Source organism: Mobula hypostoma, chromosome 29 (genome assembly GCF_963921235.1).
Source record: "Mobula hypostoma chromosome 29, sMobHyp1.1, whole genome shotgun sequence".
NCBI classification, from domain to species: domain Eukaryota; kingdom Metazoa; phylum Chordata; class Chondrichthyes; order Myliobatiformes; family Myliobatidae; genus Mobula; species Mobula hypostoma.
In genome coordinates this window covers 24,217,342-24,230,843 of record NC_086125.1, presented here as the reverse complement: position 1 = coordinate 24,230,843, position 13,502 = coordinate 24,217,342, and the positions used below count along the sequence as shown (strand labels likewise).

General features: G+C 46.0%; 1 protein-coding gene across 1 annotated transcript in view; it reads left to right on the top strand.

Moving 5' to 3' along the window:
- Nucleotides 1-13,502, top strand: part of LOC134339295 (E3 ubiquitin-protein ligase Rnf220-like) — a 64,873-nt gene that overhangs the window by 12,227 nt on the left and 39,144 nt on the right. Inside the window, exon 2 of the mRNA XM_063035671.1 lies at nucleotides 2,257-2,797. Within this exon, the coding sequence (XP_062891741.1) occupies nucleotides 2,257-2,797 (541 nt within the window). The remainder of the gene's footprint in view (nucleotides 1-2,256; nucleotides 2,798-13,502) is intronic.

Below are 13,502 nucleotides of genomic sequence, written 5' to 3'. Positions count from 1 at the left end.
ATGTGTCGGTGTTTCAGTGGAGTAAAGGAAACTACAGTGGCATGAGAGAGGAACTGGCCAAAGTTGACTGGAAAGAGACACTGGCGGGAAAGACGGCAGAGCAGCAGTGGCTGGAGTTTATGAGAGAAATGAGGAATGTGCAAGACAGGTATATTCCAAAAAAGAAGAAATTTTCGAGTGGAAAAAGGATGCAACTGTGGTTGACAAGAGAAGTCAAAGCCAAAGTTAAAGCTAAGGAGAGGGCATACAAGGAAGCAAAAATTAGTGGGAAGACAGAGGATTGGGAAGTCTTTAAAACCTTACAAAAGGAAACCAAGAAGGTCATTAAGAGAGAAAAGATTAACTATGAAAGGAAACTAGCAAATAATATCGAAGAGGATACTAAAAGCTTTTTCAAGTATATAAAGAGTAAAAGACAGGTGAGAGTAGATATAGGACCGATAGAAAATGATACTGGAGAAATTGTAATGGGAGATGAGGAGATGGCAGAGGAACTGAACAAGTATTTTGCATCAGTCTTCACTGAGGAAGACATCAGCAGGATACCGGACACTCAAGGGTGACAGGGAAGAGAAGTGTGCACAGTCACAATTACGACAGAGAAAGTACTCAGGAAGCTGAATAGGCTAAAGGTCGATAAATCTCCTGGACCAGATGGAATGCACCCTCGTGTTCTGAAGGAAGTAGCTGTGGAGATTGCGGAGGCATTAGCGATGATCTTTCAAAAGTCGATAGATTCAAGCATGGTTCCGGAGGACTGGAAGATTGCAAATGTCACTCCGCTATTTAAGAAGGGGGCAAGGAAGCAAAAAGGAAATTATAGACCTGTTAGCTTGACGTCGGTGGTTGGGAAGTTGTTGGAGTTGATTGTCAAGGATGAGGTTACAGAGTACCTGGAGGCATATGACAAGATAGGCAGAACTCAGCATGGATTCCTTAAAGGAAAATCCTGCCTGACAAACCTATTACAATTTTTTTGAGGAAATTACCAGTAGGCTAGACAAGCGAGATGCAGTAGATGTTGCATATTTGGATTTTCAGAAGGCCTTTGACAAGGTGCCACACATGAGGCTACTTAACAAGATAAGAGCCCATGGAATTACAGGAAAGTTACATACGTGGATAAAGCGTTGGCTGATTGGCAGGAAACAGAGAGTGGGAATAAAGGGATCCTATTCTGGTTGGCTGACGGTTACCAGTGGTGTTCCACAGGGATCAGTGTTGGGGCCGCTTCTTTTTACGTTGTACATCAACGATTTGGATTATGGAATAGAGGGCTTTGTGGCTAAGTTTGCTGACGATACAAAGATAGGTGGAGGGGCTGGTAGTGCTGAGGAAACGGAGAATCTGCAGAGAGACTTGGATAGATTGGAAGAATGGGCAGAGAAGTGGCAAAAGTACAATGTTGGAAAGTGTATGGTTATGCACTTGGCAGAAAAAATAAACGGGCAGACTAATACTTAAATGGGGAAAGAATTCAAAGTTCTGAGATGCAACGGGACTTGGGAGTCCTCGTACAGGATTCCCTTAAAGTTAACCTCCAGGTTGAGTCAGTGGTGAAGAAGGCGAATGCAATGTTGGCATTCATTTCTAGAGGAATAGAGTATAGGAGCAGGGATGTGATGTTGAGGCTCTATAAGGCGCTGGTGAGACCTCACTTGGAGTACTGTGGGCAGTTTTGGTCTCCTTATTTAAGAAAGGATGTGCTGACGTTGGAGAGGGTACAGAGAAGATTCACTAGAATGATTCCGGGAATGAGAGGGTTAACATATGAGGAACGTTTGTCCGCTCTTGGACTGTATTCCTTGGAGTTTAGAAGGATGAGGGGAGACCTCATAGAAACATTTCGAATGTTAAAAGGCATGGACAGAGTGGATGTGGCAAAGTTGTTTCCCATGATGGGGGAGTCTAGTACGAGAGGGCATGACTTCAGGATTGAAGGGCGCCCTTTCAGAACAGAAATGCGAAAAAATTTTTTTAGTCAGAGGGTGGTGAATCTATGGAATTTGTTGCCACGGGCAGCAGTGGAGGCCAAGTCATTGGGTGTATTTAAGGCAGAGATTGATAGGTATCTGAGTAGCCAGGGCATCAAAGGTTATGGTGAGAAGGCGGGGCAGTGGGACTAATTAGGATAAAATGGATCAGCTCATGATAAAATGGTGGAGCAGACTCGATGGGCCGAATGGCCTACTTCTGCTCCTTTGTCTTATGGTCTTATGGTTTTATTATAAACCTGATTCTGATTCTGATTCCTAGGGGTTTAAGATGGAAAATTCATCCGGGCTACTGAACTCTCTGACTACTACTCAAGCGCTGATGGTGTTGGCCTCTACAACGGAAAGCACTAACAGTACCACCACCCTGTGTCAGCAGGGACAGTCCTTTGCGATGCCTGTCACTATGGACAAAGCCCAGGTACCCTTCCTGAGTCCATCGTACACGTTGGCTCCTGTGTACCATCAGGCTGACGGTGCCAGCGTGGAGTACCCAGCGCCCCTCCTGCACCTCCACCCACAGTTCGGCGTACTGGGGTATACCCCCCTTCCCTCCTTCCCTCCCTTTCAGGAGGTCGAGCGATTCCGCCCGGCGTACCTGGGGTCGAAATCCCTGAAGCACCTGCCAAACGTGGAGCCTCCACAGATCAGGTACCTTGCCTCCGAGAGGGACTTCAAAAAATACCGGGCCCAGGTCTCCAACGGCTCCTCCGCTGCCGGGAAACAGAACCCAGCAGGACCACTGGGAATGACGTCCAGCTCCGAAACTCCGTGGAAAAGCTCTCAGCCAAGCCGGAGTAAAAGTAAGGAAAGGGGATTGATTCATTGCTTTGTTTCTGATTGTACTTTGGAGGTGAGAGCATGGTTAAGTTGACCAAATGCAAAGTTGAGTTTATTATCATCTGCATAAGTACATGTTTGCACAGGTGCTGTGAAAATCTTACTTGCATCAGAATCAGAATCAGGTCTATTATCATGGGCGTATGTCATGAAATTTGTTATTTTGCAGCAGCAGTGCAATGCAATGTGTAAAATTTACTATAATTTATAATAAGAAATATTTATAACAATTTTAAAAAATAGTGCAATAAGAGCAAAAAGAGTGAAGTTGTGTCCATGGGTTCGTTGTCCGTTCAGAAAACTGCTGGTGGCGGGGAAGAGGCTGTTCCTAAAACATTAGGTGTGTGTCTTCAGGTCCTGTACCTCCTCCCTAATGGTAGTAATGAGACGAGAATATGTTCTTGGTGTTGGGGTTCTTAATGATGGATGCTGCCTTTGTGAGACATCACCTTTTGAAGATGTGCTCGACGGTGGGGAAGCTAGTGCCCGTGATGGAGCTGGCTGAGTTTACAACCCTCTTCAGCCTTTTCCAATCCTGTGCAGTGGCCCCTCCATACCAGGTAGTGACACAACTGGTTAGAATGCTCTCCATGGTTATGGAGTCCTCTGTCGGTCAGGGTTGACATGGTTATTGCGTCCTCGCTGTCTAGATATGATACGGTGAGCAAGCTGTTGCCCATGTAGCAAGCTCCCTCCTCCACGCAATTGATGAACCCAAGGGAACGACAGAGACCAACACAGTTTGGTGCCAGCATTGTCGTCGGAGTTGCTAGTTAGCATTGAACTCAATGTAGGACTGCCTTAGGGACTCCAGCTCCACATTTTCCCTTGGGATTTACTCCCAAAGCCTTCCCCATGAGTGGGTGTAGCCACAAGGCAAACGGAGGTTTGAGATCAGAGTTTTCCTTCTCCTAGATGAGCTGCCAACCACGGCTGATGAGCCCTATCTACCCAAAGCAACTGGTTTTAAGTCACCTTTGACCCTTCTCCTGTCAGTAGAAGCAGTTCCACCAGGCTTAGTAGCCAAGCCACACGTGAAGGCCAGGAGCTGGACTTGGTTGTCAGAGGCTATTTGAGGCACACGCCATTGGAAGCATTTAATAGAGAGTGGAAGCTTGTCCATGTTACCAATCCTCCCTCCTCGTGCACATACCAAATCTCCTAATGATATATAGCCACTGGCATTCCTTCTTCTTAAATGTATCAATATATTTAGCCCAGCAGAGATCTCCAGAGATCACAGGCACGTCGCATCAGAGATTCGCACATTTCACAAGGAAAATATAAATTAGCAACAAAAAATTTACAAGAGAGAACACATTTAGAACACTAAAAAGCAAAGCAACACACACAATATGCTGGAGGAATTCAGTGGTTTGGCAGCACCCATGGGTGTTAACGGACAGTTGATGTTTTGGGCTGAGATTGTTCTTCAGAAATGGAAGGGAGGCTCGAAGGTGACATTTGAAGCCAGGCAGGTGGGAAGGGTAAGGGCTGGAGAGGAAGGAGTCTGATAGGAGAGGAGAGTGGACCATAGGAGAAAGGGAAGGAGGAAAGACACTGGGGTGGGATAATAGGCCAGAGTGGGGAATAGTGAGGGATGAATGGACAGGGGATAAACAAAGTCAACAAAGTGCTGGAGGAACTCAGGAAGTCAGGCAACATCTAGGGAGGGGAATAAACAGTTCATGTTTCAGGCCAAGAACTTTCTTCACTCAAAGTGATACCGAGATTCTTTTCCAGTTTCCTGCAAGAACTTATCCCCAATGTACACACAGTACTGGCTGGCTTTAAGATGATGTTGATGGGAGCTTGCTGTGCCAATGAGCCGCTATAAACCGGCAGGCGTTCGAACTATCGGCGTCAGGAGGCATGGGGGATAGTGGGACAGTGATGCTGAGGTCATGAATGCATCAATCGTTCTCCTGTTGAATGGCAGGGCCGAGGGGATGGCAGGTGCTGGGATCTGGAGCAACAAACAATCTGCTGGATGAACTCAACGGGTCGAGAATGAAAGGAACTGTGGGTGTTTCGGGTTGAAACCCTGCGTCAGGAGCGAGGTCGCCTGTTGCTGTGTCTTTGTTCCGCCTGTGTGTAGAGAACTAGGGCTTTGCAGCCACAGACACAGGCCCACTGATTCATTTATTTACAGAATCAGCACGGGAACTGGCCCTTCCAACCCACGAGCCCGCTCTGCCCAATTACCCAATCACCTAACGACCTGTACGTCTAGGGAACGTGGGAGGAAAGCAAAGTACCTGGAGGAAACCCACACAGTGCCAATCAGTTATTCTGCCTGGTCCCAGCAACCTGAACCTTGACCGTAGCCCTCCCTACCCTTCATATCAATGCACTTATCAAAAACCTCTCTTAAATGCTACAATTGAACCTGCAAACGCCATTCACTGGCAGCTCGTTCTACACTGGCACCACCCTCTGAGTGAAGAAGTGTCCCCTCATGTTCCCCTTAAGTGTTTCACCTTTCACCCTTAACCTATGACCCCTGTTCCTAATGTGGGCCTGTTTATTTTCGTAAAAGAAAACGGTTCACGCTGCTAGTTTTCTGTTGGATGCGGTGGGTCTGGACATTGTGATCTAAGAGCTGAATAGATGAAACCTTGTGTCCATAAAAGGGTTAAGAGAGGTCTCTGGTGCTGTCAGACAGGGCGCTCTCAGCCGCATCATTACCTCAGACCCACAGGCAGGCTCCTCATCATCGAAATTCTTTTGTCCGCGAGGATCGGACACAGATTGTGTTAAGTGTGAAATGAGGCCCATTTGTTGAGGGAATGATTCTCATGTAAGCCTGTTATGTTGTTAATTGGCTGTGAGAGGGGTGGTTGGCTGAGTGCCTGCATCTCTGTGGGTTGCTGCTTCTAAGGATTGTGTCCATGTGAATGACTGCTGTCAGAGCAACTTTCCCTGCTAGTCTCCTCGGTAATTTTCAGACCTCAATGCCACCCACTACCCCACTTTCAGAGATAACTTTGCATTTGAAACCTGTGACACTAAGAGGATTAGTAGCATGGTTTAGGTTAGGGTAAACTGCCCCAGTTCCAGCGTGTTACTATATAAAGGATTTGTAGTTCAGTCACCATTTTCAAGTGACTGACAATTGAAAGGAGAGCACTGCTTTATAGTTACTAGAATCAGTCGCTGGTGGATGGGGATGTTTCCTGTAAATGGGACGCTTCATCGTACTGGAATAGACTAAATGGGTTTAGCTCCATGTGTTTACAGGGCGGGGGGGGGAGGGGGAAGCCAAATGGGATCAGTATGTTGAAAAGATCTCTGGTAGTCTCTGTTGATTGAAGTTGCTGTGCACATTGAAGACTGTTTCTTTATATCTATTGAAACTGGGTGGAAAATAAGAATTTAGATTGGGTAGTTAAAATGAATGTGTCTTATGAGGAAAGGTTTGGCGAGCTAGGGCTTTGGAGCGAAGGATTACGGGAGGAGTTGATAGAGGTGTATAAGATGAGAGGCATGCATGGAGTGGACAGCCAGTGCCTTTCTCCCAGGGGCGGAAATGGCTAATACAAAAGGACATACTTTTAAGGTGTTTGGAAGAAAGTTCAGGGGAGGTGTCAGAGGTAGGTATTTTATACAGAGTGGAATGTATTGCCCGGGTTGGTGGTAGAGGCAGATACATGAGAGACATTTAAGAGACTCTTGGATAGGCACGTGGATGAAAGCCAAATGGAGGGCTATGCCGGAAGGAAGGGTTAGATTTAATTGTAGGTTAAAAGGTTGGCACAACATTGTGGGCCGAAGGGCCTATACCATGCTCTATTGGAGCACAGGACCAATGTGAGCCACTAGGAATGCCAAAGCAGAGTTAGTTCTAGAGGGATAGAGCAGAAGTGTGAGGAATCTACTTTGCAGTATGTTATATCACAGGGCTGCAAAATGGAAGCCCATCATTATGTCATGGTTACCGAGCTCAGAAGGGAAGGCCCAAGGGAAATCAGGCAGCATCTGGAGAGGCAAAGAAATGGTCCATGTTTAGGACACACAGTCTTAACCCAAAACATCCACTATTTCTTTGCCTGAGGAACAAACACAAAACACTGACTCGGCAGGGTCAGGCAGCATCTGTGGAGAGGAATGAACAGTTGACGTTTCTGGCTAAGACCCTTCATCAGGGCTGGAAAGGAAGCAGGCAGAAGCCAGAATAAGAGGGCAGGGAGAGGGGAAGGAGCGTTAGCTGCAGGTAATAGGCGAGACCAGGTGAGAGGGAAGTTGGGAGGTAATAGGTGGAAAACATATAGAACTAAAGAAGAAGGAATCTGATAGGAGACGAGAGTTGGCTCTGGGAGAATGGTATTGCCTCCACCAATACTGTTTGACCTGCTCAGCTCCTCCAGCAGTCTGTTGTATTGGCTTGCCAGCACCTGTGGTCTCGTGTGTCTCCAAGTTCAAAAGACATACTTCCACCAGTGAATGGTGAGATTATGGGATTTCTGGCCATTGGGAGCAGTTTGGGTGAAAGGTACAGGGGTGTTTATGGGAAAGGTGGCCACGTTTGCAAGGCAAATGGTCACCAGGAGTGCTGTTGATTGGTGAAGAGGTATAGGATGCTTTACGTGCAGCATAAACTCTAGCATGAGCTGGTCTGGTCATTGCAGTGTTCTGTTAGGCACTAGTGGAGTTTGAGTACACTGGCTGGCATATGGGATGAAACCAGAGCACCAGGAGGAATCTCATGCAGTCACAGGAAGAATGTACACGCTCCTTAAAGACAGCAGCAGGAGTGAACCTGGGTTGCTGGCACTGTAATAGCCTCTAAGCTCACCGTTACAGTATCACGCTGTAAAAAACACAGCGAACTGTAATCTAGAATAGGTTCAAGGGGCCGAATGTCATGCCATTTTTAATTTTTAAATTATGAATAATGTTAATTCTGATTACAAAAAGGGTTAAATGTTACACTACCATGTTACAGCAGAGAATAACTTCACCGAGAAAAGATGACTTTTGGGACCCCTCTCCGGCCTTCATTTGCAGGGGGAAATGCTCTGAAGAGCGGTTCTGACCACCCAGACTGGAAGTCCTGCTCAGTGAACTCGTAATCAAGCCTTAACGATAATAAAAACTGACATGAATGGCAGGAAGCAGAATTGGACCTGCTGGAGATGGTAGGAGTGTTGCAGCTTTTCATCGCTCCTCCTGTCAGACTGCCTGGTCACTTTCACACCCTCTTTGTCCTCTGGTTTGCGACGCTTTCCCTTTTCTCATGGAAATAAAGGCTGAGAGAGAGAGGAGGTGGAGGGTTTGTTTTTTTTGGGGGGGGAAGGGCGGTGCATTTTGACGGCCACCTGGTAACAGGGTGTTTCGGATGTTGGGGAAGAGATGGAGGTGTTAAAAGTTAAAAAGGATGTTGATTACTTTTGTGCTTCCCTCTGCTGTTCATTGAAGCCTGAGGCCTCTCTTAAATCCTGTTCCAAATCCATGGTCCGGTGTTCCTTCCTGCACTGTTCTGAACCTTCCAGCTTCTTCAACTCGGGAAGCAATTTTTCAGTAGCTTTTGCATTGTTAATGCTTTACCTTATTCTACCTCAGTGCACTGTGCGGTGATTTGACCTGTACGGAACAGTATGCAAGGCAAGCTTTTCACTGTACCTTCGCACACGTGACAATAATAAACCAATTTTCAAATAACAGTGAGGAAAAAAAAAGAGCAAAAATGACTTAAAGATGAGCTTTTATTGTCATGTAAGTTGAAACGTGTCGTTATTGTCAAATCAAACCAGCAAGGTTTGTGCAAGAGTTGTTGCAATACTTCCTGCGGGAACATGGCGTATCCAGAACTCGCACCCTCATCACCTGCTGATCAACTTCTATCGGACAACTATAGAGAGCCTCCTGACGTACTGCTGTGCAGTGTGGTTTGCCAGCTGCACAGAGCAGAACAGGAAGGACTTGCAGCGGGTGGTGAGGGTAGCAGAGCGGGTTATTGGCACCACATTACCCTCCCTCAGAGACATTTATACTGGCAGACTTCAAAAGAAGGCTACTTGTATTTCAAAGGATCCCACTCATCCTGGACATCACCTGTTTTCCCTCTACCTTCTGGGAAGAGATACAGAGCATTAAGGACGAAAACAAAGAGACTTCTTAACAGCTTCTACCCACAAGCAGTGAAATGTATAACACCCCGTTCCCTTCTCCTGCCCCCCTCCTAAGACGGTGGCAGCTAAATGCATCACCCTTCCAGGAATGGCAGGTGTGCAATAGTCCTACCCCGCCATCCATATATTATTAATTTTGGACTGCACTCCTGAGGTTTAGAGTTTATTTTATGTATATATTCTTTGCCATGCTGCAAAACATTGAGCTGCTGAACTGTGTTTCATTGCTCCACAACAATGACAATAAAGATAAAGATAAAAGATTAAAAAAAAGATAAGCCTGCGCAATGTCTTTTTGGAATGTGAGAGGGAACTGGAACACCCAGAGGAAACCCACATAGTCATGGGGAGAACATACAGACAGCGGCGGGAATTGAACCCTGATTGTTGATCGTGTTATGCTAACTGCTACTCTACCGTGCCATCACAAAAAGTAAGGAACTCTTATGTAATTCTCGCATTCGTGACTAAGGTGCCTGAAATTTACAGGTAGATGTGGAAAGGATGTTTCCCATGGTGGGGGAGTCTAGGACAAGAGGGCACAGCCTCAGGATAGAGGGCCGTCCATTTGAAACAGAGATGCGGAGAAATTTCTTTAGCCAGAGGGTGGTGAATTTGTGGAATTGATTACCACAGGCGGCTGTGGTGGCCAGGCTTTTGGGTGTACTTCAGGCAGAGCTTGGCAGGTTTGTGATTGGACACGGCATCAAAGGTTACGGGGAGAAGGCCGGGGAGTGGGGCTGAGGAGGGGGAAAAAAGGATCAACCATGAATGAATGGCGGAACAGACTCCATGGACTAGTGGCTTAATTCTGCTCCTATGTCTTATGGTCTAATTATGGTCAAATTTGGATCTTAATTCAAAGGAGGAAGATGCTCATTCTATGCCCTAACTGGGGAACCATGTATGAACTCACACCCACTGAAATTGCCCATTCAGAGTTGTTATTTGATTAGCTGGTCAATAATCATGCATTCTCTTTATTCAGAGAGGGAATTTCATAGTCTAAATTCAATTGATTGTTATATGAATTACAATAGTTAGAAGGGAGGAGGAAAGACTGGAAGACTGGCTCAGGCCGTTAAAGACAAATTCTGTAATCACACTAACTGTTGCAACAAATTTCATCTGTGCAGCGGCTTAGCGGTTGGCGCAGTCGCGTTACTGTGCCAGCGATCTCTGATCAGGGTTTACTTCCACTGCCGTCTGTAAGGAGTTTGCACGTTCTGCCCCATGACCTCTGGGTGTTCCCACATTCCAAAGAAGTATGGGTCAGCGCTAGTGAGTTGTGGGCATGTTATGCTGATGCTGGAAACACTTGTGGGCTGCCCCCGGCACATTCCTTGGACCATGTTGGATGTTGATGCAAAACATCACGTTTCTCTGTATGTACAAATGCATATGTACAAATAATCTTTATAATTTTTCCTGGAAAACATCAATTTTTGCCTTACATGAACCAGAAGGAGGCCATTCAGCCCATCATGCCTATGCTGGTCATTAGAAAAAACTGTAAATTGCTCTGAGTTGGTAGATGAGATGTTCTCCTCGATTGGAGGGATTTGTGGGAGAAGTGATAGCATTGATGTTTTGTTACTGGACTAGTATCCACGGGCCTGGGCTCATTAACTCAAATCCTGCCATGATAGTTAGGGATTTTAAGTTGAAGTAATTAAGTAACAGTTCATGGTTCAGGGTTCTTGCCCTGGTCCGCTCCATCTGTAATTCCAAATCCTAAAGCGTGGCTCACTCTCAATGCATTTTAAAATCCAGTAATGCCAAAGCCTGTAATTACTGTAAGTCAATCTACATGAATGCTTCAAGTGTAAATGAGACCAAAGTAATTGTTACTCCAGATCCAATGAAGCACATAAAAAACACATTAAGATAAAGAACACAATAATAATAAAAATATGTAAGTACATAAATTATATTATGTGCATAGATTAATTGCATGTCCATAAGGCAAACTGGTTTATTAGGAAAATCAATGACTGATGAGAACTATTCTTCCTACTTTGAGGTGGGATCTTCCAGTCTACCTCATTTAGACAGTACCACAGACCAAAAATGCAAGGTTAGGAACAGTCAAACTGATTGTTAAGTTGGTTTATTAGTCTCGCAGGGACTGAGATAAAGTGAAAAGCTTTGTTTTCTGCGTCATCCATATAGATCGCATCACTACATTGAGGTGGTACAAGGGGAAAACAGCAACATAACACAGAATATAGCGTTACAATTTGCAAAATATAGTGTTAGTTACAGAGGAAGAACAGTGCAGTTAGACAATAGGGTGCAAAGGCCATGATAGAGTAGACTTTGAGGATAAGACTCCATCTTATTGTACAAGAGGTCCGTTCAGTTGTCCTAAAACTGTGGTACAGAAGCCGTCCTTGATTCTGCTGGTAAGTACTTAGAGACTTTTGTACCTTCTGGCCATTGGGGAGGCAGGGCAGGGAAGGAGGAATATCTGGGGTGGGTGGGGTGTTTGATTATCTTGGCTACTTTACCAAGGCAGCGAGAAGTACAGACAGAGTCCATGGCAGGTAGGGGGTGGGATGCCGATTTCCACGTGCTGAGTTCTGTCCACAACACTCTACGGTTGCCTGTAACACTGGGCAGAGCAGTTACCGTACCGAGCCGCGGTGCACCTGGCCTGCATTGCCGTGATAAAGATTGGTGTGGGTCGATAGGAGCAAGCCTCCTGAGACAGCCGATGCGTCGGTGCGCGTTCTTGGCACCTACATGATTGACAGAGAAACAAAACAAACTGGGAGTGTGGTGGAGTTAAAGGAGGAAGTTGAAGATTTGGGATAGGATTGCGATGCCTGTTTAATGAAGGAAGTTGGGAAATATAAGTAAAAACCCTGGGTATGAGCAGTTTAAGGAAGGAGAGATTGGAAGGCATTAGAACAGTTAAACCTTGTGGGAGGTAGCTCAGAGTGCTGTGTGATTAATCCCTGGGTATATATCTTGCAGATTTAACATGTCTCTAAGCAGAAGTCAATGATCTGTGACTAATTAAGGTCATTTAAAAGCAAAGAGGTTCTGGTGACCTATTGAAGGAAATCCTTTCAAATGGTAGTTATTGTAATGCAAGCAGCTGTCTCTCTAATGCCCATTCAAATCCCTTTCTCCTCCGCAGAGGTTCTGACAGCAGCTAAACACCAGATGGGCTGACTGATTTCACACAGGTCCAGTGCGGGGCAGGGAGTTGTGGGACAGAGAGGGGGGGCCGCGGTTGGCGAGGAAGGGAAGGAACTGTAGAATACGTGGAATGTGTGTATCTCTTGAAGCAGACCCAGCTGTTGTCAAACAAATCCTTTGTGAGTATTCTTTCAAATCTAAGCAGCTACATCAAACATGCCCAGATAATTGACAACATCACCATGGAAACACGGAAACATCATTCTCTCTGCTGTCAGAAGAAGGCGGCAGATGCTGGAGTTTGTAGAAATGCATAAAGCACCAAGGAACTCAGCAGGTCAGGCAGCGTCTGTGAAGGGAAACAAACAGTCCTGATGAAGGCTCTAGGCCTGAAACATCGATTGTTTATTTCTCTGTATAGATGCTGCCTGACCTGCTGAGTTCCTTCAGCATTTTGTGTCTGTTAAGAACATAGAACATTACAGTAGAGTACAGGCCCTTGGGCCCACAATGCTGTACCGACCTTTTGACCTAATCTAAAGTCATTGGATTGGGGAATTAGAGGTCAGGCCAGAACGTAAGTCTCTGCCGCGTTCGAAGGCCAGAGATATGGACGTGGGACGTCCGTGGTCGGATGCTAAATGTCACATCAGCAGAATGTGGACAAGGGCCTCGTCGACGAGATGTTTGTGGGTTACAGAGGCAGATTTCCGTGTGGGCAGGAGGAATGTGTTGCAAAATTCTCCTGGGTTCGTGAATTGGTGAGGCTAGAGTTTGAGACCCAGTGTTCAGCGCCATATCATCGTGGAGTCGGGAGTTCGAGGCCTAGTGTTCGGGGATTGACATGTCCTGGGACTCATGTTGAGGATGAGGCCCGAGGGTCGAATCGGTACTCTGGAAGTCGAGGCCGGTTGGCCAGAGCTGGGTCTGTGAGTCTGCTGGGGAAGTCTGCAGTTTGAATCCGAGTCTGTCAGAGGATAGAGGACTGTCCTGTGGTTAAAGGACTGTGTAGGAGTGTGGATGGGAGGGAAGAACAGGACTTGTCTTTCTGTTGTTATATCGTTGCTTGTTGTGTCCTGTGTTGTTCTGCCAACCATTGTGGGCACACCATGATGTACTGGGATGTGTGATGACTCCTGCGGGCTTCCCCCAGCACACCTTTAGATGTGCTGGTTGTTAATGCTGTTACGTATCCGGCAACAATGAATACCAATCAAGACAGGTTATATAAAACAACCAAACATTTATTAAACACGGATAAACAATAAAAAAAAACAAACGAAAACCTTAACCGGAAGTTAACTGCTATGCAGCCGTTCAACAAATCGTCACTCGGCACTGGTTCTTAAAGCGTTAAATGCGAAAACAGTTCCTAAAGCAGAAAGTCAGA